This window comes from Schistocerca americana, chromosome 5 (assembly GCF_021461395.2).
Source record: "Schistocerca americana isolate TAMUIC-IGC-003095 chromosome 5, iqSchAmer2.1, whole genome shotgun sequence".
Lineage (NCBI taxonomy): Eukaryota > Metazoa > Arthropoda > Insecta > Orthoptera > Acrididae > Schistocerca > Schistocerca americana.
The window spans coordinates 448,834,059-448,860,689 of record NC_060123.1 but is presented as its reverse complement, the minus strand read 5'-3'; the positions used below and the strand labels follow the sequence as shown (position 1 = coordinate 448,860,689).

At 40.4% G+C, this 26,631-nt stretch overlaps 1 protein-coding gene across 1 annotated transcript in view; it reads right to left on the bottom strand.

The window, feature by feature from the left end:
• LOC124616744 (armadillo repeat-containing protein gudu-like) overlaps positions 1 to 26,631 on the bottom strand; it is a 159,061-nt gene that overhangs the window by 106,226 nt on the left and 26,204 nt on the right. Inside the window, exons 2-3 of the mRNA XM_047145113.1 lie at positions 6,821 to 7,022; positions 662 to 808 (exon numbers count right to left, since the gene is read on the bottom strand). Coding sequence (XP_047001069.1) covers positions 662 to 808; positions 6,821 to 7,022 — 349 coding nt within the window. The remainder of the gene's footprint in view (positions 1 to 661; positions 809 to 6,820; positions 7,023 to 26,631) is intronic.

Sequence of the window (26,631 nt, the reverse complement as noted above, 5' to 3'; positions counted from 1 at the left end):
GATGTAATACATATCACCTCTTTGGTTAGAAGTCTTGGCAGGTGGATTGAAATTCTTATGTTGAAATATACTCCGTATATTTGGCACTCTCATGACCGATGTTCTTAACACAAAAATATTACCATGCAATTGGTATACATGCCTTATATTGTGATTACAATGCCTGGATTGAGGTGTATTGTGTGGAGTGGTACAAGACTAATAAAAAAAAAGTAAAAGATTCAATAAATGTTAGCATGACTGAAAAGCTATGTAACAAAAGGGCAAAACAGTGTGTGATATTGGAGAACAGGTGTCAATAACTAAATAATCAGAATTTTTACATTTAGGGTACATAAAGCATATGACAATTATTACAGCAGGCATTACAGCATTAGCTCTAAATCACTGTTGTCCAGTCACCAATTTAAAAGACTCCTGGGTGTCTTTTGCACAGAGTTGAAATCTATCTACACGTAACTGTAAGAAGTAAAACCTTCAAAATGTTTCAGTTCTTTCATTCAAAATACTGCTGCAAATGAGAGAATCTGAAAAAAAAACCTACACTACAGATTAGACTGCAAACATTTTGTATTTTTCATTTACAAAAAAGATACTGAGTTACCAAATATTAACAGAGGATAAAGTTAACAATGAGTGAAATTAGTTGACACAAATTTACCTGGCAGTTCAAGTTGTCTGTTTCAATAAGGTTAATGAGCAGTTCCAGACATTCCCCTTCTCGTATAGCAGACTGAATGATTTTGTCCTTAAGATCTTGGTCAGCAAGACAGCGAAGAGTTAGAAGTGTGGCTGTGTGATTTGATGACTAAAAGTAAACAAATACAGTAAGTTTCATAGCTACAGAAGTATAATAAGCATAATTTGCACACTTACAAAAAAAATTGTAGAAAGAAGAAACTAAATAATCTGCTCCTTATTGACAAACTAAATGCTTACCATCAATAAATCCCTACAAAAATTTCAGAATGGAGTGTTTCAAGGTAATTCTCTACGAAAAAAAAAATATTTAATGTATTTTCCTTAAGTTTACATAAGTATAAATAGTATTTCAAGACAGTTCTCGGTGCAAAAATTTTACTAGCTCATTTTCCTATTGGTTACTCAAATATAAAGTAGGTAAACCAAAACATTCTAATAACATTAGAAAATGAGTTAACCACTTATGTGTTGTTGACTGGTAAGTATCACATAAGGATCAGATAACTGCATTGTGTCTTGATCCTCTTTGGGTTCTAGTACACACACGTACACACAAACACACACACACACACACACACACACACACACACACAGACACACACAATTGCTCTATGCAACATCAACACTGTTGTAACAAAATATTGTATCACTGTCAGGGTGAGCCCAATTACAAGCATTTTGGTCCTTACCTCACTGTTCTCAATCCATATCATTCACTGAATAAAGGACTATTCTATGAATATGAATAACAAGTGGAAATACACTTAACACACCTTTAAATCAATAATTGTATATATTATTTAAAAATTAAACTTTTTTGGATCGATGTTTGCAGATAAGTGAATTGGGATGCTTCATTTACTGATGTTTGGCAGGTTTAATATTCTGACCTTCATTTGTAAGAAGAGAGAGAGAGAGAGAGAGAGAGAGATCACTGCTGTGCACTGAAAATTTCATGGGTTACCTTTACCTGGCTGAATATATGTTCTCTTGAGCACTTCAACTTTTCCATAGTAAAGCCAGTTAAATGCAAAATTACAGAAGAACACACCTCATACCTTTTTTTGGACAATAATTATATTTTTTCCATTGTTGCCGAATAATTTTGTAATCTATGAAAGAACTAAAATAAATATGAAAAACTAACCTTGAAGCTTTGTATTTTTTAGCACATGCTACCCTTCAAGGTATATCAAGCACAAATGTGCCAGTGAAATTCCAAATAATCACATAAATGGCTGGGTCTAAAATTTTTTATGAGGCTGGTCCTCAAAGTAAAGTATTAACTTTTGATTGAGAATCAAATACTCCATGACTTAAGAAATTCATCACACATTCTCATGAGTAACATTATTCATCTTGCATAAAAGAAAATTTACTTTGAAAGTAATGCTTCGTAAAACATCATTTGTAATATTTTCCCACAACCTGTCAGAAATGTAAATAGTAGTGATGTCACTCTCATTGAAAGCAGTTTCTTGTTAAGAAGTATTACCTAGTCTTCGCCCTAAAGCCCTGGACCCATTTTGCTGTCGGCAGACATTTGCGTGTGCGCTGTGTTCAGTTATTGTAAATGGCTCATTTTCTTTGCAACTAAAATTTTATTTTAGTGTTATTCCCTCACTTATGTTTCATTCCTGTGATATTATTCTGCTGTAGTTGGCTAACATAAAATTCTTTGTTACAATATCAGTTCTTACCAGTCAAAATTACAAAAAAATTAATTGAAATTTAAAACAATGAAAAATTCCCAGAATTCTAAAAAAAAAAAATCACAATTTTTTCCTAAAGTTTCCCAGGTTAAAAAACTCTCACATTTTTCTTAGATTTCCCTGTTGTCCCCAGGTGTATACACCCTTTATTATACACAGAGAAGAAATCACGCAAAAGTAATTTATTTTGGCTAACTAGTCACCAAAACGAGTGCTCATACCATAGTTGTAGTTCTCTTTCACCCATTTTCCCACTCTTGCTTGCTAAGACATAAATATTTCCTACTGCCCCTGCGAGACCACGCACACGAGAAAGAATCATAGGGGGCAGACCACCACCAACTTCTCGCTGCATAATAAATAACTTTTCAGCCAATTTACCACCCAGAATGTGTTAGGGCATTGATTTTTGTTGATCTCGATACAACTCTCTTGGAACCTCTAATTTCCAGCATTACTTTCATACACGTTTCCTCTTCAAATCCCAACTAGTCAGAGTTGAAAACAAATTCCTTGCTGGTCAATGGCAAAGTTTGTTTATCTCATCTACACAGTCTGTTGTGCACTGTCAAGTTGACACTTGGTTTGAAATTTCATTATCTTGCAACTTCCAATTCTGTAGCAATGTTTGAAGTTATGCAATCATCAACTGCATTCCTTGAAATCACTGTAATCTATGTCACATGATGTATATAACATAGTAGGTCACTATCATGCACATCCTGTAAACTGTGCTGTGCCTCCTTGTAACAAGTGTGCCCTGTCCTCCCTTTAGCATCCATAGTTTTTCTTATGTACTACATGGTCATATTTCTGCAGACTTATTAAAAATCTGTTCATTTTATTTTTGTTACTATGCTGCAGATGAACTTCCATGTACATAATTATGTTTAGTACCCATACCTTGGACAACAATTGTTCTTTACTACATTTCACTGGAGATGGGATTTGTGGCCCCCTGTAAGACATGGATGATGAACTATATGTCTTGATATCTGTTTCAGTATCACTTTCACTTGTTAAGCACATATCTTTGCCATTGTACTCCTCATATACATTGTCCGCACAGTCAAGTGACACCACACATTTCACTGACTCATCTCGCAGAAACACTAATATTTCATCTACCACTTCTTTCTCACTCTGCAAGATTCCTTGGGTTCCTTTCTTATGAAATTTCAACTTTGGCAACTGTTGTTGTACATATAATGCAATGTTTGCTTTGTTTATCATTACCATTGCTCTGCTCTGCATCAACACCACTGTCACTGTAGCACTGATGTCAGTTACTTGTTGGTTAAGCAGTTAAAATATGCTCCATAGCCTCATGTTGTGCTCACCATTGGATACCCGAAGTCCCCCCCACCCTCTGTTGCCACTAGCAGCCAATACAGTAGTTGCATTATAGACAATACGTGGGGTGTCAAATGCTGTAAACATCATTGGCCATTTGTGACCTTGCACTCAGGGGGTTCCTTGTGAGTGAGAATTTGGGATGAGGTGCAGTTCCCTTGTGTTAGAAATCAAGAGCCTCTAAATGCCTTGGAATAGTATCTAAGAAGACCATGATGTGTTTCATGGTCATGTCTCCCCATACAATTTCTCTGCACATCCACAAAGCATTAACATAGTTGCTGGAGATTGTGATGAACAAGCTACCAAGCAACCATCATATTTCAGACAAGATTTATGGGTAAAAAGTCAGGTGAACAAACAGGACAGGGAAGTACCTATTCTTCACTCTGACAGACACAGCACTGATCCAATGGCACCAGCATGGATTTGGACTTCCCGGCAACAGAGTTCAGCACCCCACTGGTACATATAGAGGGCACTGTGTGTCTGATTACAGCAGGGCACATTATATAATAAATTTTATTTAATATATTCATTATGCTGTTCAAAAGCTTTGCCTATGATAACATGCACACTATACGTTGTGTTATGAAGTGGTGGGAGAGACGTAGGACTGAATTAATTAAGTGCACTATGTTTCATAATAGTTATTAAATACAACTGCAGAGTTAATTCTTGACTAAAATACATTTCAAAAACAATAAACAGAAAAGTTGCTTCAGACAAAGCTCTTAAACAGCATATGTTTACAAAATAAAACTCAATATACAATTCATTCCAAGGACAACAAAGTTTAATGCTACAATAATGTTGTCAACAATAATTAATATTTTATTAAGTACTATTTAAACATTATGAATTTTCTATCAATTTAGAGGGTAAATATAGACACTTGTGTTATTATATTTTACTGAAGAGTTCAATAATTTTGCACTTTTGTAATATAGAAATGGTCAACAGTTGAGAGATGCAACTGGTAGCAGAAAGATTAGTAAGAGGACAGTTGTCAGACCTGCTAGATAAGTCACGAGATTCAAGGGATGCTTTAGTTTAGATATCTTCAACAGGTACACTGCTCTGCAGACTGCGGACAAAAGTGTGCAGACATCCAAAGGAGTTTAGAAACACTTTGACAAGACAGGAAAAAGTACAAGTTAAGTTTAATCAAAGGTCCTTCTGTTAGTAGAGTAGCTATGGGAAGAGAATGTCTGAGCTTTTACAGAGTTCCCTGGGAAATGCTTATCAGGTAACTAGTATTTTAGATCAAGTGCAGAGACCAGCTGCGTCACCAATGACTGAAGTTTTCTAGGGAAAGATCTCAATCAATAAGATTATGTAGTGATTATTGGGGGTTTTGGAAATCAGTTGGACCATAATCTCTAGCTACACATTTGAAGATGACATCAAGCAAAACGCTCACAATGCTGCTCACATGAATGTGAATATGGAGTTAGTCTTTAAGCAACACAACACGGCCTGGATGAAGCATTCAGTTGAACGCATAAATGCAGAGCTTTAGGAGTTGCTCAACAGACTGTGGTAAGCACATGTGCGTGTGACTAGTGCACCGTCCTCACATAATTTCACTACACACAGTATGATCTACTCCTGAATGTTTCCAGTATGAGGTCACTTAAATGACTAATTTCCAGACAAGTTCAAGGTAACCGCAACACAGCCTGTTCCATAGCTGCCATTACCAGTATTTTGCTAGGTCTTCTTAACAGTATATGTTTCCAAAAGACAGTGGTGCTGAATAGCTATATACACAGCTGCAATTATCAGTGCAGGAAACGTAACAGTCATAACGAACTCGGATTTTTCCATCAAAACATAAGAAGCTTGTTAAATTAAAAAGAAAATCAGATTCTCATACCACAACAGGACACCAAAAAAATTAAAGGTATTTCTAAGATAAGCTGCACATAACAAAACATTATCCAGAAGTCACAAAAACTGGACAGATGCATCTAGATGGACACAAGTTAACATCACATTACTGTTTGTCACACAGGGACCATAGCACATATGAACTACGGGTCCCCTACTTATTAGCATGTGGATGGTGGAAGCTGGGAGCCTTATGCTGAGAGGTTGAAAGACACATAAACAAGACAGAAAACTTTTCTAGATTTTGGACTAATCTTTTTTCGAGCTAGAGTGTTTAAGAAAAGAGAGATGAAAATCACAGGAAAATATATGGGCACACTATATGGAAAAGACAAAAAGAGAACTAAAATACAAAACAATAACAAAGGATGGATAGTGAAACGTTTAGCATGGAAGGGAGCCACATGGAAATCTAAATATGGCAGTGAACAATCCTGGTAGAATTTAAATAATTTAGGAGTAAAGTTAATAATTCACTGAAAACTTGAGATGCTAAGTCATCAAAAATCTCATAAACAAGAATAAAAACTTTGCTAGTGTTTAGAGGAATTCTTCTTTGTGCTGGCAAAGTATTTCCTTCTCACCTTTCTTACTTTCTTATACACTCTAAACTGAAAATGAATGCATCTGAAAGCTAGCATGGTTTTCAGTCTTGTTTATGTGCCCTTCGACAATTCAATGTCTCTGTTATCTGGTGGATTGTTATCTTTGTCCATATGCAAGTGTGAAGATAGACAGTGTTGATATCTAGGAACACTGCAGTGTCAACTTAGAGAATCATTATTTGAGGAAGACTGTTGGACAGTTCTGCTGGCATCATTGTTCTTGTTTGAGAATCATAAAAGTAATATCAAAGTAATCAGGGTACGTATGGAGGCAGAGGCATATAGACAACCATTTTTCCCTTGCTCAATGTGTGAATGGAACAAGACAGGAAATCTCTAAGACTTTTACACGTACGCTCCACCACACGCTGTACAGTAGTTTGCAGAGTCTACATACTGATGTAGATGTAGAATCAGCAGAGAACTGCTAATTGGAAAGAAGATAAGCGGTAGATGGAAATGATGAATAATACAAAAATCAGGAAAAGTTATAACTTAACAAGATATAGTAGACTAGGAACTAATGTTATCTTAGCTTTGATGGCTTTCACTGGCCTTCATATTCTTGACAAGCTTCTGTACAAGTCGGAACTCTGGAGGAAGCTCATGCTCGCTGGCTGCTCGGAAGAGAGGCGGCTCATACTCCTCTTCAGAGGATGTTGCCACTGTGGAAACATCACTTGCTTCACGTGCTTCCTCTTCATTTCCCTGCTTTGTCCCTTCTGGAACTGCTGGTTCTGTGTCTGCACCTGCAGACCTGCACAGAGAACAGGGATGGAAATTACTAAGCTCACCTAATTCATTAAGTTGTTTTTGCAACATATCTGCAAGGAGAGTAATCTATACTGAGAGTTGTTAATGTTATCATGTAAGATGATATTTGTGTTACGTGACCTTCAGCTTAAAGAACTTTGTTGTATCTTTGTTGTCACAAAAATATGGGAGGAAGTAATCACTAATTAAACAATTTGGGCAAAGTCATGATCTCCAGGAGCCATTGTTAAAAATTATTCAGTTTACACCAAATATGATGAGCAGTAAACTAACTCAGTGAACATTGTGCCAATATTATTTAAAAAGGATTATTTTATTTCACACTGGTACAAGTTGGATTTATTTAGAACCATATACGATCTCTTCTACAAAATAATGTTATTATGAATCCCAATCACCTACAAATCACCTTCTGACTTGTAACAATTTCAATGGTTACTTCACAATGTGAAAATCTGGATCTCACCCTCCACCACCAACGTTTCTGTGCAGATGGGAGTTATCATTACAGCACATTCTCCACTCCCGTAATTATCTCAGCCTCAGCCTACAGTAACATACAGTTCCAACACCCTCCACCCAACAGTTTCCATTCCCTCTGTTGTATCATCTCCTCCCCATTCTTGTCTCCCACCCTCTTTGTTTGCCACCCTCTCCCTATGCACCCGCCCATCTATCCCTGCTTCTATCCTTTTTCACTTCTTGTTTCCCCAGCTCCCTGCCCCATAACCTCTGGACGCTGCGCCTGTTGGAATTCTAGTCCATGCACACCACACCAGACGATGTCCCACTCTCCTCCCACCCATCACTACTATCCCTTCCCCCTCCCCACCTGCTCCAGATTTCTGCTTCCATCCCATGTGATAATCGCATTCTCGCCCGAGCTGCCGGAGTTAGTGGTGATGTGTGCAAGTGGTGTTCTTCCTTGTGTGTTTCTCTTTTATTGATTAAGGCTGTGGCCAAAAGCTTTGTGTAAGTGTCTTCTCATTGTCTCTGCCTGCAACTTAACATGTCTTCTTTATGGTAAGTGGTAATCTAACTTTTCCTACATTGTAGATATTCCTACCTGGAGTTTCCATTGTTTGAAATTGTAAAAACTGCTTTGCTACAACTGTAAAATCACTTTTAATACCACTTGCCAAAATTAACCAACTTATTGTTACCCTTTTGTTGTCGTGGAATATCGCTTCCCAACCATACACATCCTGTAAGAAGTGAACTCCCCTCCTCTCCCCACAGTGCCCCTCCCCCTCTCCCAGTGAGTGAAACCCTCATAGCATCCAGACCCTGCCTAGATGACATTTTCCCCAAGGCACAACCCCCTAAACTCCCCAACAAGATTCCACAAAAACCAGAACAATGTTGTCAAAGTATCTGTCAAAAATCTCAATCCCACAGAAGTTTCAGTCCTTTCCAAAGGCCTCATCCTCAGTCTCACACCCAAATTCAGTCATTCTGGACTTTTCAAAAATTTACTTTCCACCTCCAAGTCACTAGAAGGAAAACACTTTTTTGTCATCAATCCCTCCAATCAAAGCTGAGTGAAAGCCAACATTGAATCTTTCCTCTTTTGAGGTGCAGGTTGCCATGTCAACACCCAAATGCTGACCACAGGAACTAAGAGACACCGAGTCCTGCGTGGAACCTAACAGGCATCCTCTTACATTGCACTCCATTCACTTGTATGCCTGGCTGGGTGGTCATCTCTATGTGACTGACATTGCATCAGGTCTAACTTTTCTGGTCAACACTGGTGCTGGTGTGTCGATAATACCTACTTCGATGGCTCCACAAACTTCTTCACAGACAAAGTCACTTCTAGCAGCTCTCAACACATCAACGTTACCTACATCAGGCTCAGTAAAGGTTACGGTGCCCCCATTTCCTTCTCTACATTTTCCGTGGACGTTCTAAATTGCTGACATCCAGTGCCAAGTGTTTCAGACAGTGCTGCTAATGACAGTCGTACGCGTGTTGCTACCATGTCCACGTCTCGGACAGCTAACGCATGTGTTGATAAACATCCCCCCTCTCTCACTCAATGGCCACATGACCCATTGGGCATTGTGGCCCCATGTGCGACACAAACACTACTTTCGCCCGTGCCAGTTGTCCAGTGCAAAGTTAACAGCGGACAGTCGCCACCCGTTCCCCTTCGCTCGGCGCTGCGCGCGCACCCACCCCCTCCACACAAGCGCACGCTGTGCTCCCGTAAGAGACATGTGACTTTCATGCTACCTTTCCCCACTTGCGCTAAAGGCTATGCCTCGTCGTGCCCTACTCATCCAAAGACTCAGTGCCAGGACATTAACCAATCTCATGTGCAGTTCTCAGTTTCTTCAGTCACTGATGGAATGACACACAAGATAGTTACCACTGCCAGCCCTCCTATTAGGCATAAGGTCCAACACCTCAACCCTATCATGTTGCGCGCGGCCCGGCAGCAGATTAATGAACTTTTGGCGGCAGGTGTTCTGCAACCTTCAGACAGAAACTGGTCTTCACCAATCCACCTCATCCCCAAACATGACGAATCTTTTCAAATGTGCAGTGATTACAGACACTTAAACACTCGTACCATTATGGACAATTACCCAGTGCCGAACATCAAAGACTTCACTCATATGTTATCGGGCGCCACAATTTTCAGTGTTATTGACTGTAAACGCGCCTACCACCAGATTCCCATGGAGCCGGAAGACATTCCTAAGATGGCTATTATCACATCATTCAGTTTATTCCAATACCACTTCATGCCATTCGGCCTAAAGAATGCGGCGCAAACGTGGCAATGTTTCATTAACTCTATCTTGTGACAGTTCGAGTTTTGCTTTGCTTATCTGGACGACATTCTCATTTTCAGCAGCTCAGCGGAGGAACATGAAAATCATTTGTCTATGGTCATCCAGACCTTGAACTCCAACGGTGTCGAGGTCAACAAAGACAAGTTTCAGTTGCGCCAGGCGTCAGTCTGTCTCCTTCGAAGGTTACCCCATTTCCGCTGATGGAATACAGCCTCCCATATCTCGTGTGCAGGCTGTCATGTCTCTGAAGCCCCCGGATACTTACAAAGAGCTATGCTACTTCCTCGGCACCATCAATCACTGTCGTCTCCATCTGCCTTATGCTGCCGCTGTTCAGGCACCCCTGACAGACGCGATATCAGGCAAACAAACTTCCGGTATCAAACCCTTCTCTTGGACTGCTCTGATACTAGAGTCTTTCAAGGCTCTGAAGACTTCTTTAGCTCACACTGTGGCACTCGCCCACCCCGCCCCCTTGGCCAAGTTATTCAGCACTACAGACACCAGCGACATCGCAGTGGGGGCAGTGTTCAACCACGCAAGGGTGACATGGTTTCTCCCCTTCATTTCTTTTCCAAGAAACTATCTACAGCTCAGAGAAAATATTCTGCATGCGATAGAGAGCTCCTTGCTGTTTATGAGGCAATCAAACATTTCTGCCCCGATGTCAAGGGACATTCGTTTTTCATCCTCACCGATCACAAACCACTGGCAGAAGCGTTCTGCAACCCACCTGAGGACCCACACCCTCAATGTTACTGCCACTTTGACCTGGTTTCTCAATTCACAATGGACGTCCATTACATCAAGGGTGCAGATAACGTCACTGAGGATTTCTTCTTGTGGATCAGTGCTGTTTCCCGCATCATTGATCTTTCTGATCTGGTCTCCCTCCAAGCTTCTGACGAAGATTATCAGGCTCTCCTATGAGACCCACAAACATCACTTGTTTTCACAAAGGCTAAATTTCCTGGCTTTTCTGATGAGGTGTGGTGTGATTCTTCGACTGGCACCCTATGCCCTTTGCTCCCACCCGGGCTGCGTCAACAGGTTTTCGACGCCCTGCATAACCTAGCCCACCTGGGCATTAGAGCCACCACACGTCTCGTGTCAGAACGTTTTGTTTGGAAGAATAGCAAATGGGATTGTCAAACCTGGGCATGCAGCTGCGTCACTTGCCAGCGCAACAAGATCAGCTGCCACACCTCCCTGCCTCTGGGCAAGTCGACATTCCCGCAGGACAATTCCTTCACATACATTTTGATCTAATCGGGCCTCTTCCTCCTTTGGAGGGCATATGGTAGCCAAGGCTTTCGTTGGTTTGTGGATCACTCGTTTCGGGTGCCCGACCACTATCACCACCGATCAAGGTCGACACTTTGAATCCTCCCTTTTCGCCATCCTCTGCAATATCTGTGGTATTAAAAAAATACATACTACTGCCTATCATCCACAAACCAATGGGTTGGTGGAGAAATGGCACTGCACCCTCAAGATGGCCCTTCAATGCCATGATTGTCTCTTGGTCAGAAGCTCTGCCATGGGTGCTACTTGGTCTATGCTCGACCTATAAACCTCACCTACAGGGGACTATATCCAAATTTGTTTTCGGTGAGAATTCAGTCCTACCGGGGGAACTTATTCTTCTCCATGTTAGCGAGGATCTTCCCCCCTCGCCAGATTTCATTAGCCCATGCGCATTTATTTTCAACAAACGTGTTTGCACCTGCCCATCAGTCACTCACCACCCGAGACTTATGTTCCCACCATATTCTCCGACTGCTCCCACACCATGCTGCGTGATGATGCAGTTAGGCAACCTCTTCAACCTCCTTATCTTGGCCCCTACAAGGTCCTGCAGTGGGGGGACAAGACTTTTGATATCATGATTAAAGACTGCACACAGTTTCTCTGCATCACCTGAAACGGGCTTTCGTTGACCCTGATGGTCTCACACCACCGCAGTCGGACTCTACAGATGGTCCATCCTTGATTGAGAATGAAGACAAGCTCCCATCAACCTCACTGCACACCTCTTCCACCAAAGACTGTTCGGCACCATTCGCTGGTTTCCCGACCTCGCTCCCTGTTTTACCCTGTGCAGGTTTCGCGCTCTCACCTCCAAAGTTGGAGACACACACACCTACTATCAGTTTGTCCTGCAGCATGCCGCTGCACCGAGTGAATTACATTTCTATAATGACGTTCGATGACCAAGTGCTCATTCTTTTGTCAGATACCGGGGTCTCACCATCAGATGGTCCCTTACACATCAACTTTGCACACAGCCTCACAATCCCGCGCGAGTGTGACCGAGCATCTCTACGTGCTTTCATATCTACAGACAGCTCGATCCACTTAAGGGCCACACACGCCTCCACAATGCCGTCAGCCACCCCACCCGTTTACTCCCAAGCCGGCCGCCATCTCATCTGGCCACGGTGGCTGACTGACTTCAAAGTAAACCTGCCTCTTGCCGCTCTGCCTGCACAACCCACCTCATTCCATATGGAAGTACCTGTGGTGAGCCTGCCTACGCGTACGATTTCCACCGATGTCGATGCCCACACGCCCTCACCCTTGGACATCTATAGTACTTCGTACTGTGAGGGGGGGGAGGGGGGGGGTCTGTGTGGCGTCGATAGTTTGTATTGACCACGAAACTTAATATCTGTGAACTCTAAGTGCTCTGTCGAGCCTCCATCTTAACTTTACTTTAGTCAGTTCTTTGTTATACTTCATTCCGTACAGATGCAGTGTCAAGTGTAAATATATACAAGCTACGACATATATGGGAATGAAGTTTCCTATATCTCAGTTACCAATCCTGTTTCCAGATACTAAAATGCAGTCCTTAGACATGGTGAAATTTCAAGGAAAGATATCGTAAAATCTATGTGAAAAACCACTGTAAAGCTTAAACAAGATCTTTGTCAGTAAAACAGCAAATTGGGCTCCCAAAACAATGCACTGCCATATGAAATGAAGTGAACATGCACTTGTTAAAAATCTCTCACAATACATATCATTAAGTGTTATGCTGTACTTATGCAAAATTTTTCTTTATTATTAAGCATAATTAGGCTAATTTGTTTTTTTATTGTGATGATTATGTTATCTTAAACTTGTAACACTGATGCAGTCTATCCAGTCTTGACAGATGAACAACATGGCTATGATAATAACAGTAGTAAAGCAGCATCTTGCGATTTTATAGAAGGTACACACAATGAACACTTCACTGATTGCACTTCGTTTACTGATCAGGCCACATTCCACACCTATGGAAAGTTAATAAATGGAATTGCCATATCAGGACTAACAGGCCACTTTATGCTACTACTGAATGGCACAGAGACACATGAAAAGTTAATATGTGGCTTGGATTCAGGAAGACTAGAGTTTATGGACCTTTTATTTTTGCAGAAGAGGCAATTACAGGAAGTGTTTACCTTGTTATGCTTGAGCAATGCCTAGAACCACATTTCAGCAAGAAGGCTTTGCTGACATTGTTTTGTTCCAACAACACAGAACATTCCTTCTTTCTATTACTGTAGAAGTGAGTACTGGTAACTAAATTGAAGATCTTCCAAATGACAGATATGTACGACAAGACTGTTTTCGATGTATTTACCCTATCTGACTCCTTGGATTTCTTCGCTTGGGAATACATAAAGTTCAGAGGGTACAAACTGGAAGTAAAAGATTTATAGGATCTAAGAACTCAAATCTGGGATGCAGTGCTAGCACTATCATAAGATATGCTTCAGATTGTATTCAGGTCTGCTTTTTAACAATGGAACTTTGCTTCAATAAGAATGGAATCCTTTTTGCAGTGTGCTGAAAATGTATATGTAGGTTTAAAACAAAAACACATGCATATTATATAAATGTTTCCATTATTTCTTAGAAATGTACGGAGACTTTATGACCACTCTGTATTCCCAAAATTTCCAGGTTAGTTGAGACTGAAGCGCTCCTTTTAGTTTTATATAATGATTAGGCAATTATCTTCTTTTTTTTTTAAAAAAAAAAAAAGGCATGTTTTAATGTACAACTGGCATAAAACATGCTGAGAAAGTAACAAGAACTGTCACTTGAACAAATGTGTCTCCAATGAGTACAGATAAATGAATTCACATTCAATGTAATTAGAAGCTTTGTATATGAGGAAGATGAGTGAATGAGTAGGTAAGAAGAAAAGTTACCCTCTTTGACACAAAACCTGGCTGCTGGCCAACTGACGAAAAGACTAAATCTAAGTCATTCACATAGGTGGTCAATAAAACTGATCCTCCCTCCACCCCCATCTGAATTCTAAGCCCAGCCATCATCTGCACAATCTAGCAACATTGCAACATGTGGGAGTGTCTGGAGGAACTGTTGCCTTCCATTCGAGCTGTTACCATGTTTCACCTGCTCATGATCTAGTGGCAAACATCACATAATGTAGATGTGGAGTCACAAGTCCAAGTCCACTAATTCCTTTTATTTTTAAACTGCATTTTGGCTCCCTGATAAATAGATCTGCTTGATGGACCCTGCAAGATCATTTTCTCTCATTTCTAACCTGCAAGTAACAGCAAAATGTTCTCTGAAAGATGTCACATCAGCTTCAAGATCAAAACAGTTTGCGCTCAAGAGCTTTCTCACCCTACAGACCTCGGGTGAGTTTCTGCTCTCTCATTGGTAAGCATAAATTTGTTTCTTGACATAGGTTGAATTTCCTTGCAAAATAACTTTGATAAATCAAGGAAACACTCTGCAGTTACACATCATGCATTGGTTATTATTAGTATATTTATTATATGTCATTTTCTTAATTGAAGTTCAAATATTTGTCTTGCATACATACGAGGGCGGTTCAGAAAGTAACCTCCGATTGGTCACAGTGCGGGTTGTGGGGGGAGTAGCGACGCCATCTGTGCGTTCACGCACTCAACAGGTCAGTCGGCATCAAGCCGTGGTCGAGTGAACGTCGTACCTGCGCTAGTTTAGTTTTTGTGGCAGTTTGAAATGTGTGCTGCAATAGAAAACCCCGCCAAATGTGAAGTGCGTGCTGTCATAAGGTTTTTTACAGCCAAAGGATATTCTGCAGCAGCTATTCATCGTGAGCTTTGTGCCGTGTACGGACCAAGAGTTATGAGTGAAGGAGTTGTCCGTGAATGGGTACGTTTATTTAAAAGTGGACGAGAAAACGTTCATGATGAAGAGAGGAGTGGTAGACCATCATTGGTGACTGACGAACTCGTTCAGACAGTTGATGCAAAAGTTCATGAAAATCAACGTTTCTCAATGTCGGAGTTGTCTACTGGTTTTCCACAGATTTCTAAGACTCTCTTGTATGAGATAGTGACAGCAAGATTGGGTTACCGTAAGTTCTGTGCACGATGGGTGCCCAAAATTCTTACCGACCACCACAAAACTCAAAGAATGGCCTCTGCATTAGACTTTCTGTCACGTTATGAGGACGAAGGAGAACCATTGTTAAACAGAATCGTGACCGGTTACGAAACCTGGATTAAGTACGTGAACCCTGAGACAAAAGAACAATCAAAGATGTGGGCACATTCAAATTCGCCTACCAAACCAAGAAAAGCCTCGCAAGATTTTTCTGCCAGAAAACTGATGGCAACGGTGTTTTGGGATGCCAAAGGGGTGTTGTTGGTTGAATTCATGGAACGTGGCATGACCATTAATCAAGACGTGTACTGTGAAACAATAAAAAAGTTACGACGGGCTACACAGAACAAACGCCGTGGTATGCTGACTTCCGGTATCGTTTTTTTGCACAATAACGCCCGTCCTCACTCTGCTCGCAGAACAACGGCCCTTCTTGAGTCCTTCAAATGGGACGTTATCAACCATCCACCTTACAGCCCAGACCTGGCGCCAAGTGATTATCACCTCTTCATGCATTTGAAAAAATGGCTCGGGTCACAGCGGTTTGATGACAACGAAGAGCTCAAAGATGCGGTCACAGGCTGGCTCCAGGCACAAGCGGGTGATTTTTATGCAGAAGGAATTTCAAAGCTTGTGAAGAGATACGATAAGTGCCTCAATCGCTATGGAGACTATGTAGAAAAATAGTGCAAAGATGTAGTTGTAAGATGTATATATTAAAATATTTTTATTTAACTTGGTGTATTTTTTTAAATCAACCGGAGGTTACTTTCTGAACGGCCCTCGTATATATTGTTGTTACAGATTGGATATAGCATACTTGAATCTTAAGAACATTGTTTAAGCATTATAAAATAGATTCATAAGTGGAAAAAGCTCTAACATTCACTCACTTTGGATTTAATAGAGGGGTGAAGGAAGGGATGTTGCTTGGAAAATTTGCACCATCTGTGTGGCGGGTGCTATTGGTCAAATCAAGTGCCGCATACCCTGATTCAAAGCAATAAAAATTATAGGGATGACTATTACTGTGTTTTTGTTTGAACACAATCAGTTCACACATTGAGTGTTCCTGTGCAATATAATTACAGGTGATGAGTTATGATGCCTTTATATTAATTTCGTAAGAAGAAGTCAATGGCTGAGACCAAACAAGACATCGCCTCAAGAAAAGGGCAGTGTGAGCAGAAGGCATCTAGTGACACAAAAGTGTGTTATGTTCTGTCCCCAGAGGTTTGTCCATCACAACTGGGACTTGTTGACAACAACTGAGACACCTTTTGGTTGCAATTTAAGATAAATCACTAACAAAACTGCATCAATTGTTGATGCTACACGATAATGCACTCTTCTAATTTAATAGATAAATCTATCCAGAAGGTTGTTTGGGAAGTCATCCCTCAGGCACTTTACTTCTGACCTTATGCCCTCAGGCACTTTACTTCTGACCTTATGCCCTCAAAGCCTGCTCTTTATCAAATAACCATCAAGAAAATTTGTTTAATGACAAAAAAGCGCTCTGTACCTGGCTTTATGACATCTCTAACCATGGACAAATAAGTTTCTACAGATATTGGGCATTGTCAGACAGCTTTAGTCAATGTTAGAGAATATATTGTTAATGACTGATTTATCTATTTTGTTTATGATTGTGTTCAATAAACTAATTAAAAATTACTATTAAAATATCCACTGCATTAATATTAATTACACCTTACCATGGTAACCTTACAATAAAAGTTTTTTTAATAAATCGTAAAGAATCTGTAACACTCCGGTGGTTATATGTAAACATTATAGAAGTAGGCAACATGTCTTCACCATTATATACTTAGAAAATATTTTTCTTAGGAGAGCAGTCACTGTTACTATCTTCAAAACAGAAGAGCACAGTACTGATTGCAGAATGTAAACATCATGCACAATGTGGTAGAGCATTACATATGTTAGTTCATAGAGCACATGTGGTATCTGATCCTGAAAGCCTGTTGAGTGCAATACAACATCTGAAGACAGTGTTCCAACAAAATGGTTATTGTGAGAGGCAGATATGTAATGCATTCAGGCCCAAGTGAGTTCAATCTGTGGAGAAGAATGAAGATATTAAGACACCAACCACTTTGGCCTTTTTGCCGTATTTTGGTGCCATGTCGTCAAGAATCAGAAGAGTCCTCAAAAGATATGGCATTAAGTGTGTTTTTTGACCATCTGCAAAACTGAGAAACCTGTTGGGTTTAGTTAAGGATGATCTTACCCTGGGGAAATGCAGTGTATACAAGATTCCTTCTCAATGTGGTACAGCACATATAGGTCAGAGATGTCGCACAGTACAAGAACACTGTGATGAACATCAGCGTCAGACATGCCTCCATCAACCAGAAAAATCAGCAATTTGCGGAACCCTGTCTGAATACAGGACATCACATGATTTATGAGAAGACGGAAGTTTTATCCCCGGCATCATCTTTCTGGCACTGCATCATTAAGGAAGCAATGCAGATCCATACAGCCGATAATCTCACCAACAGGGAAGCGGGATTTCAACTAAGCATAGCCTGGAACCCTGCACTGGCTGCTATTAAATCACGATGCAAAAATCAAGATTTTTCAATAACAGACCCATCATAACATTGATCTAGAATGGTTTTTAAGTGAGTAACGTCTGGCCACACTGTTAGCAAACAGTGCGTACAGTGCACGCGCATGAGAACTGCTCTGCGCTGTTCGGCAGAGGGCATTTGAGTATGGCACCATCTATCTGCAAATTATTGGACAAGGGTGATTTCTGCAGCTGCGCATTCTTTGCACGTGTGTTCTAGAAATAGAGTGTCGACATGCAGATACCGTCAGTCGTACCTAGCCACTAGCAAGGTTGAACCATCTGAAGATGTCGAACAGTTGCTCCGAGGAAATATTGTGGAATTTGCACAATGTGATTCAGTGGCAAAACTGGGAAGACTATATACAAAATATCTGCTGGGAAAGCTTGAAGAGTCATATCCACAGAGAGACTTCATAAGCTATGAATGCTAAGAATTGTTACACAGTGTGGGAACAGCATCGACAGCCCTGCAGCCCACACACACAACACAGCCCTATTATATGTCAGTTAACTGCAACCAAATGCCCTGTGCTTGTATTCTGAAGGCGACTTAATTTCTTTCACCTCATTGTGGTGACCCGTACTTTCTCTTAAATTTTTCTTTTTAGTTCTCCCAAGCTGTAAACTCTTCAGAAAGAGTGGTTCCTCATTCTGCTGCACCTCCCACTAAGTAACTAAAGGCAAAATTTATCTTTTTACCATCTTACAAATTTGATGGCAAATCTAGAAAAAATACTCTCAAAAAATACATCAGGTGAACTTCTCGATCTGGTTTGAATTTTGGGAATTGTTTTGATAAGTTCGTGTATTTCTTAGTAGTAACTCCTCTAGTAAATTATCTGATAACATCCTACTATTTATAGCTGTTTTCCTCATAATTTCCTGCTTAGTACACTCTAAAGCCTCCTGCGTTTCTGTAATCCTTCCGTTGTTCTGCAAAGTCTTCTTTAGAATGACTGCTAAGTTAGTTAATTCTACTTTCTGTTGTGCTGTATGATTTACAAATTCTTATAACCATTTCTCCAGATTAGATAAAGCCTCAGTTGTTCTGATTATATCTCTGATTTCTTTGCATTTTTCCAGTGCCATAATACATTAATTTATATCTGAGATTTGATCCTTAACCTGCTTGAATTCTTTAACAGAAACTGACCTACAATGTTAACCTTGCATTCTAATTCTTGAAACTGCTCTTTGACTTCATTTGGAACTAAATCACATTAGTTATCTGTTTCATCCTTCAACTCCTTAGGTAACTTGTCAAAGTGTTTTTTAAATTCGTTAACTTGGTTTGTACTGTATCAGTTAATTCTCTGTATCTGTTGTTGTTGTGGTCTTCAGTCCTGAGACTGGTTTGATGCAGCTCTCCATGCTTCTCTATCCTGTGCAAGCTTCTTCATCTCCCAGTACCTACTGCAGCCTACATCCTTCTGAGTCTGCTTAGTGTATTCATCTCTTGGTCTCCCTCTTTGATTTTTACTCTCCACGCTGCCCTCCAATACTAAATTGGTGATCCCTCAATGTCTCAGAACATGTCCTACCTACCGATCCCTTCTTCTAGTCAAGTTGTGCCACAAGCTCCTCTTCTCCCCAATCAATTCTATTCAGTACCTCCTCATTAGTTATGTGATCTACCCATCTAATCTTCAGCAGTCGTCTGTAGCAAACAATTTATTGTCCACGTTTCACTTCCATACATGGCTACACTCCATACAAATACTTTCAGAAACGACTTCGTGACATTTAAATCTGTACTTGATGTTAACAAATTTTTCTTCTTCATAAACGCTTTCCTTGCCATTGTCAGTCTACATTTTATATCCTCTCTACTTCGACCATCATCAGTTATATTGCTCTCAAATAGCAAAACTCCTTTACTACTTTAAGTGTCTCATTTCCTAATCTAATTCCCTCAGCATCACCTGACTTAATTCGACTACATCCCAGTATCCTCGTTTTGCTGTATCTAGTATCAGTTAATTCTCTCTATCTTAGTGCTTACATCTTTAATTTTCTGCATCAAGGCTTATAGCCTGTTAGGAAACTCTGCGGCCATGCTCCTTGTGAGTATTGTCATATAATGCAAATATACCCCTTCCTTTCGTTCACCTTCTACTTAGCTAGGTAAATTATCACCTCACACAGTTTACACTAACAAAAAAAAGTCATACAATCTCCACAAAATGTTTAACAAACTTTAACTTAACAGCTCCAGCTCACCATTTCTGTTGAACTACACCTTGGGATACATAGCCAATGCAATAGCGTGTATGATGTGATGTACCACAATATGTTGTACAACACAGATAACGTTTCAAAAGAAATGATTTGAAGACTGCAATGTGTCATATTGTGACATGCACACAGTATTGCACAGCTACTACTGCGTAACCACCAATGGCAGGATTTGAAATCTTCTTCTCTGAACCCACCAAAAAATCTTCTTGTCTGAACTCATCGAAAATTGTTTACATTGTAGTTGAGGGGAAAATGCTTTTATATGTGTATTGTTGGTCCACAACTGTAGAACTGTGGATTGTTTTCAAATTTCATTACTTGTCTAGAATATATCAGTTCACTTTCTTCATGGTATTTTGTAAATAGCTTTTCGGCGTTATGGCTGTATATGTCCACTTATATGTTCTTCTGTTTATTTTCTGTGGCTTATGGCAACACTGTAGTCTATCACTTACTGATCTTGAAAAACTTAAAATTGTATGCTTCACACCTTATTTATCTTCTTCCTCCTCACCAATGCTCCATATCCTGTCACAGTCACCAAAATGAAGTGTTTTTGACTCTCTTCTTGTGTGTTTGAAGCTGAGTAAACATCCTCACATTTGATTCATCACCCATTGAATCATGTGTTAATTTACTTTAATGTAACTTGGTCACTGTTAATTATCTTCTTTATAAGGAGGCCTTATAAAGCAGCATCTCTGTAGAACCATGTGTAGTCCTGGACAGACTTCAACTCATCTCCTTTGCAGCTGTTATTGATGGAAGGAAAAACAATATCTATTCTAATTATGAAATGACATCAACATTCCATCACTGACAACTCTAGAGGACATGCAGGAACGTATTGTGCTTGCTTATAATTATCTTCAGCAGGCAACACTGGAAGCAGCAAATAATTCTTTCACTCAATGAGTGCACCAGTGTATCGGTGTCCAGGGTCACCACTTTGAGCACCTTTGCATGTTCTACTCTTGGGCAATGGTACAGGAGAGTTGAAGACAAATTTTGTGTTATGTTTTTACTTGGTTTTCGTTTGTTTTCTGACAGCCCAGCAAGCGGATGAGTTTGTGATCCCAGGCTCAAAGTCAATGTTGTGTCATGTAATTAATAACATTGTGTTCCAGTGAATGGTACACTGTGGTGCATTTTTGAATAGGTCTCTAGAAGAGGAAATGAATTACTGAATAAAAAATACAGGGTGCCATTTAAAAAATTCATACTGCCATTCATATCTTTGTAAAAAACAAAGCTACAATGACAGCAATCATGCTGATTGATTTCCTCCTGATAGCTAAAGAACATTTTCTTGAAACATTTTGTAATTTGCATCTGGATAAACAGTTATTTAGGGCGGTCAAGATAAATGGGACACCCTGTATAATAACATGTATGAATCACCCTTATTAACTTCAGAGCAACAACAAGAGATATAATATTCTGTCTAAATATAAAGAAACAATCTCTGACAAGCCGGGAATCATTGGAAATTACATATGTAAATTTAAGATAAAGGATCCAAACCCTTTCTTTTGTAAAACATACCTAGTGCCTATAAGTTTAAGAACAGCAGTCCAGAAAGAGATTTTTTAAAAATGGTAGACAATCAAGTTATAGAGCAAAACCTGAGTGTATATAATAATCCATTACTTGCTGTGAAAAAAGCTACAGGAGGGGTATGCTTGGTGTTGGATGCTTGTACATTAACTAAATATATTGAAACAGAAAAGGACAAACCCATTTGTATTGGAAACTTATTAGCCAGATTCGAGCAGGCCAAATACTTCAGCTCCATGCATCTGACAAATGATTACTGGCAAGTCACGTTATAGAAAAACTCCAAAAAATATACTGCATTTCTATCTGACGAGAAATCTTACCAATTTTGAGTGTTGCTTTTTTGGGTTAAACATTTCTGTGCCAGTTTTTATATGAGTGCTTGATGAACTGTTACAAGAACTGATTATCTATGTAAATGGCATACTTGTAGTATCAAAAACTGAGAAGAACATTGTCATTTACTAACAAAAATTTTAAAAATATTTTATAAAAAGGGAATAACAATCAAGCTGTCGAAATAACAGTCTGAGAGGGAGGCATTAAAATTTCTTGGGTATTTTGCTGAGATGAATGGTATAAAACCAGACCCAGAGAGAATAAGAGCTATCAAGGAATGTCCAGAACTTCGGAATGTAAAGTAGTTGCAGTCATTTTTAGGATTAGTGAGATTCTATCATCAGTATGTTCAAGGCCAATCTTTAAACGATCCACAGTACTAAATCTTTTAAATAAATGGTCTGCATGGTCATGGGATGAAGGCACAGCTGAAGCATTTTCAAATATTAAACAGGCGCAAGTAGATGCACTCATTTTAAAGCATTCTGTAATGAATGAGATGTTTAAGTTGGCAACAGATGCATCAGAAAACAGAGTTGCTAGAGAACTGTTCCAAGGGGAATGAAATCCCAAACTGGGCAAACATGGGACAATAACTTTCACTAGTAGAAGCTTAATGAAGCACAAAATGAATTACATGGGCACAGAGAAAGAACTGTTAAGAGACTGTATGGAGTACCCAAAAATTTTAAACACGGATATGGAGTTCACAGGCTATTATCTATAGAGACCATTAAGCACTGACATGTTTGACGGAAAGCCGGTTGTTGCACCAAAAAATTGGGTTGGGTTCTACTCTTACAGGAATAACATACAGAAATTAATTACATAAAAGGATCACAGAATGTAGTGCCCAATGTGTTATCACAATTACCTCTAGGTATGAGTAAAGTAAAATGAACTGAAGAACCGGGAGTGATTTTTGCAATATATTTTTTGGGTTTAAGCTACACTAAATCTACTGCGAAAGCAAAAGAGAGCTCCACTCCAAGTTTAAACGCAGCCAAAACCTCTCAGACAAACAGAAGCTAAACGATGTCAAAGTTAGCGTAAGGAGGGCTATGCGTGAAGCGTTCATTGAATTCGAAAGTAAAATTCTATGTACCGACTTGACAGAAAATCCTAGGAAGTTCTGGTCTTACGTTAAATCAGTAAGTGGCTCGAAACAGCATATCCAGACACTACGGGATGATGATGGCATTGAAACAGAGGATGACACGCGTAAAGCTGAAATACTAAACACCTTTTTCCAAAGCTGTTTCACAGAGGAAGACCGCACTGCAGTTCCTTCTCTAAATCCTCGCACAAACGAAAAAATGGCTGACATCGAAATAAGTGTCCAAGGAATAGAAAAGCAACTGGAATCACTCAATAGAGGAAAGTCCACTGGACCTGACGGGATACCAATTCGATTCTACACAGAGTACGCGAAAGAACTTGCCCCCCTTCTAACAGCCGTGTACTGCAAGTCTCTAGAGGAACGGAGGGTTCCAAATGATTGGAAAAGAGCACAGATAGTCCCAGTCTTCAAGAAGGGTCGTCGAGCAGATGCGCAAAACTATAGACCTATATCTCTTACGTCGATCTCTTGTAGAATTTTAGAACATGTTTTTTGCTGGCGTATCATGTCATTTCTGGAAACCCAGAATCTACTATGTAGGAATCAACATGGATTCCGGAAACAGCGATCGTGTGAGACCCAACTCGCCTTATTTGTTCATGAGACCCAGAAAATATTAGATACAGGCTCCCAGGTAGATGCTATTTTTCTTGACTTCCGGAAGGCGTTCGATACAGTTCCGCACTGTCGCCTGATAAACAAAGTAAGAGCCTACGGAATATCAGACCAGCTGTGTGGCTGGATTGAAGAGTTTTTAGCAAACAGAACACAGCATGTTGTTATCAATGGAGAGACGTCTACAGACGTTAAAGTAACCTCTGGCGTCCCACAGGGGAGTGTTATGGGACCATTGCTTTTCACAATATATATAAATGACTTAGTAGATAGTGTCGGAAGTTCCATGCGGCTTTTCGCGGATGATGCTGTAGTATACAGAGAAGTTGCTGCATTAGAAAATTGTAGCGAAATACAGGAAGATCTGCAGCGGATAGGCACTTGGTGCAGGGAGTGGCAACTGACCCTTAACATAGACAAATGTAATGTATTGCGAATACATAGAAAGAAGGATCCTTTATTGTATGATTATATGATAGCGAAACAAACACTGGTAGCAGTTACTTCTGTAAAATATCTGGGAGTATGCGTACGGAACGATTTGAAGTGGAATGATCATATAAAATTAATTGTTGGTAAGGCGGGTACCAGGTTGAGATTCATTGGGAGAGTGCTTAGAAAATGTAGTCCATCAACAAAGGAGGTGGCTTACAAAACACTCGTTCGACCTATACTTGAGTATTGCTCATCAGTGTGGGATCCGTACCAGGTCGGGTTGACGGAGGAGATAGAGAAGATCCAAAGAAGAGCGGCGCGTTTCGTCACAGGGTTATTTGGTAACCGTGATAGCGTTACGGAGATGTTTAACAAACTCAAGTGGCAGACTCTGCAAGAGAGGCGCTCTGCATCGCGGTGTAGCTTGCTCGCCAGGTTTCGAGAGGGTGCGTTTCTGGATGAGGTATCGAATATATTGCTTCCCCCTACTTATACTTCCCGAGGAGATCATGAATGTAAAATTAGAGAGATTAGAGCGCGCACGGAGGCTTTCAGACAGTCGTTCTTCCCGCGAACCATACGCGACTGGAACAGGAAAGGGAGGTAATGACAGTGGCACGTAAAGTGCCCTCCGCCACACACCATTGGGTGGCTTGCGGAGTATCAATGTAGATGTAGATGTAGATGTAACTATGGTGTAAGGAATTTAGCTTCACAATGAAACAAGGTGTGAAGATACAAGTAGATCATTGGGGTTGGGTTGTTTCGGGGGAAGAAACCAAACAGCAAGGTCATCTGTCTCATCGGGTTAGGGAAGGATGGGGAAGGAAGTCGGCCATGCCCTTTCAAAGGAACCATTCCGGCATTTGCCTGGAGTGATTTAGGGAAATCACAGAAAAACTAAATCAGGATGACCGGACGCAGGATTGAACCGTCATCCTCCCGAATGCAAGTCCAGTGTGCTAACCACTGCACCACCTCGCTCGGTCAAGTAAGTCATTATTTTCGTAATAAGTATAACAGATTTAAAGAACAGCCTCTGCCTGAGACAGAGCAGTCTCAGTGGATGATAATAAAAGCTATAGTATTTTGGAGTGCACAGTCGGATCAGACGAGATGGAAACTATGTATTCCACACAGTGTACAAACTGATCTGATATGCTTTACACACAAAGAATATTGTCACTTTGGAATTAGAAAATGCATTAAATATATCTGTAAATTCTACTACTTTAAAAATATGAGTCAGAAAACAGTTGCTTTGTTGAGGTCATGTACAACATGTTAACTCAACAAAGAGGATAACAATCATATGCACTAAAAACTATATTCCATAATTGCTGCAGATTTTTTTGCCAGTTACCCACAGGTATGGAAAGAGATGGTTACATATTAGTGTTAGTCAAATTTGGTGAAAATATGTTAAACTTTGGCCCATTAAACAAGTGAATACCAGTACAGTAATACATTGTTTACAAGACTACTTTCAAGATGCCTATTGATGGATAATCGCCCACAATTTAACAATCATAATTTTCAATAATTCTTGGGATGGGAAAGGATATGACATGTAACTATACCCAAATAGAATCACAAACTAATCTGTGAGAACACTTTATGAATGAATTGGAATGACTATGTGCAGGGTTTACTGTTCTACATGGGCAAAACTACACTCCGGGAAATTGAAATAAGAACACCGTGAATTCATTGTCCCAGGAAGGGGAAACTTTATTGACACATTCCTGGGGTCAGATACATCACATGATCACACTGACAGAACCACAGGCACATAGACACAGGCAACAGAGCATGCACATTGTCGGCACTAGTACAGTGTATATCCACCTTTCGCAGCAATGCAGGCTGCTATTCTCCCATGGAGACGATCGTAGAGATGCTGGAAGTAGTCCTGTGGAACGGCTTGCCATGCCATTTCCACCTGGCGCCTCAGTTGGACCAGCGTTCGTGCTGGACGTGCAGACTGCGTGAGACGACGCTTCATCCAGTCCCAAACATGCTCAATGGGGGACAGATCTGGAGATCTTACTGGCCAGGGTAGTTGACTTGCACCTTCTAGAGCACGTCGGGTGGCACGGGATACATGCGGACGTGCATTGTCCTGTTGGAACAGCAAGTTCCCTTGCCGGTCTAGGAATGGTAGAACGATGGGTTCGATGACGGTTTGGATGTACCGTGCACTATTCAGTGTCCCCTCGACGATCACCAGTGGTGTACGGCCAGTGTAGGAGATCGCTCCCCACACCATGATGCCGGGTGTTGGCCCTGTGTGCCTCGGTCGTATGCAGTCCTGATTGTGGCGCTCACCTGCACGGCGCCAAACACGCATACGACCATCATTGGCACCAAGGCAGAAGCGACTCTCATCGCTGAAGACGACACGTCTCCATTCGTCCCTCCATTCACGCCTGTCGCGACACCACTGGAGGCGGGCTGCACGATGTTGGGGCGTGAGCGG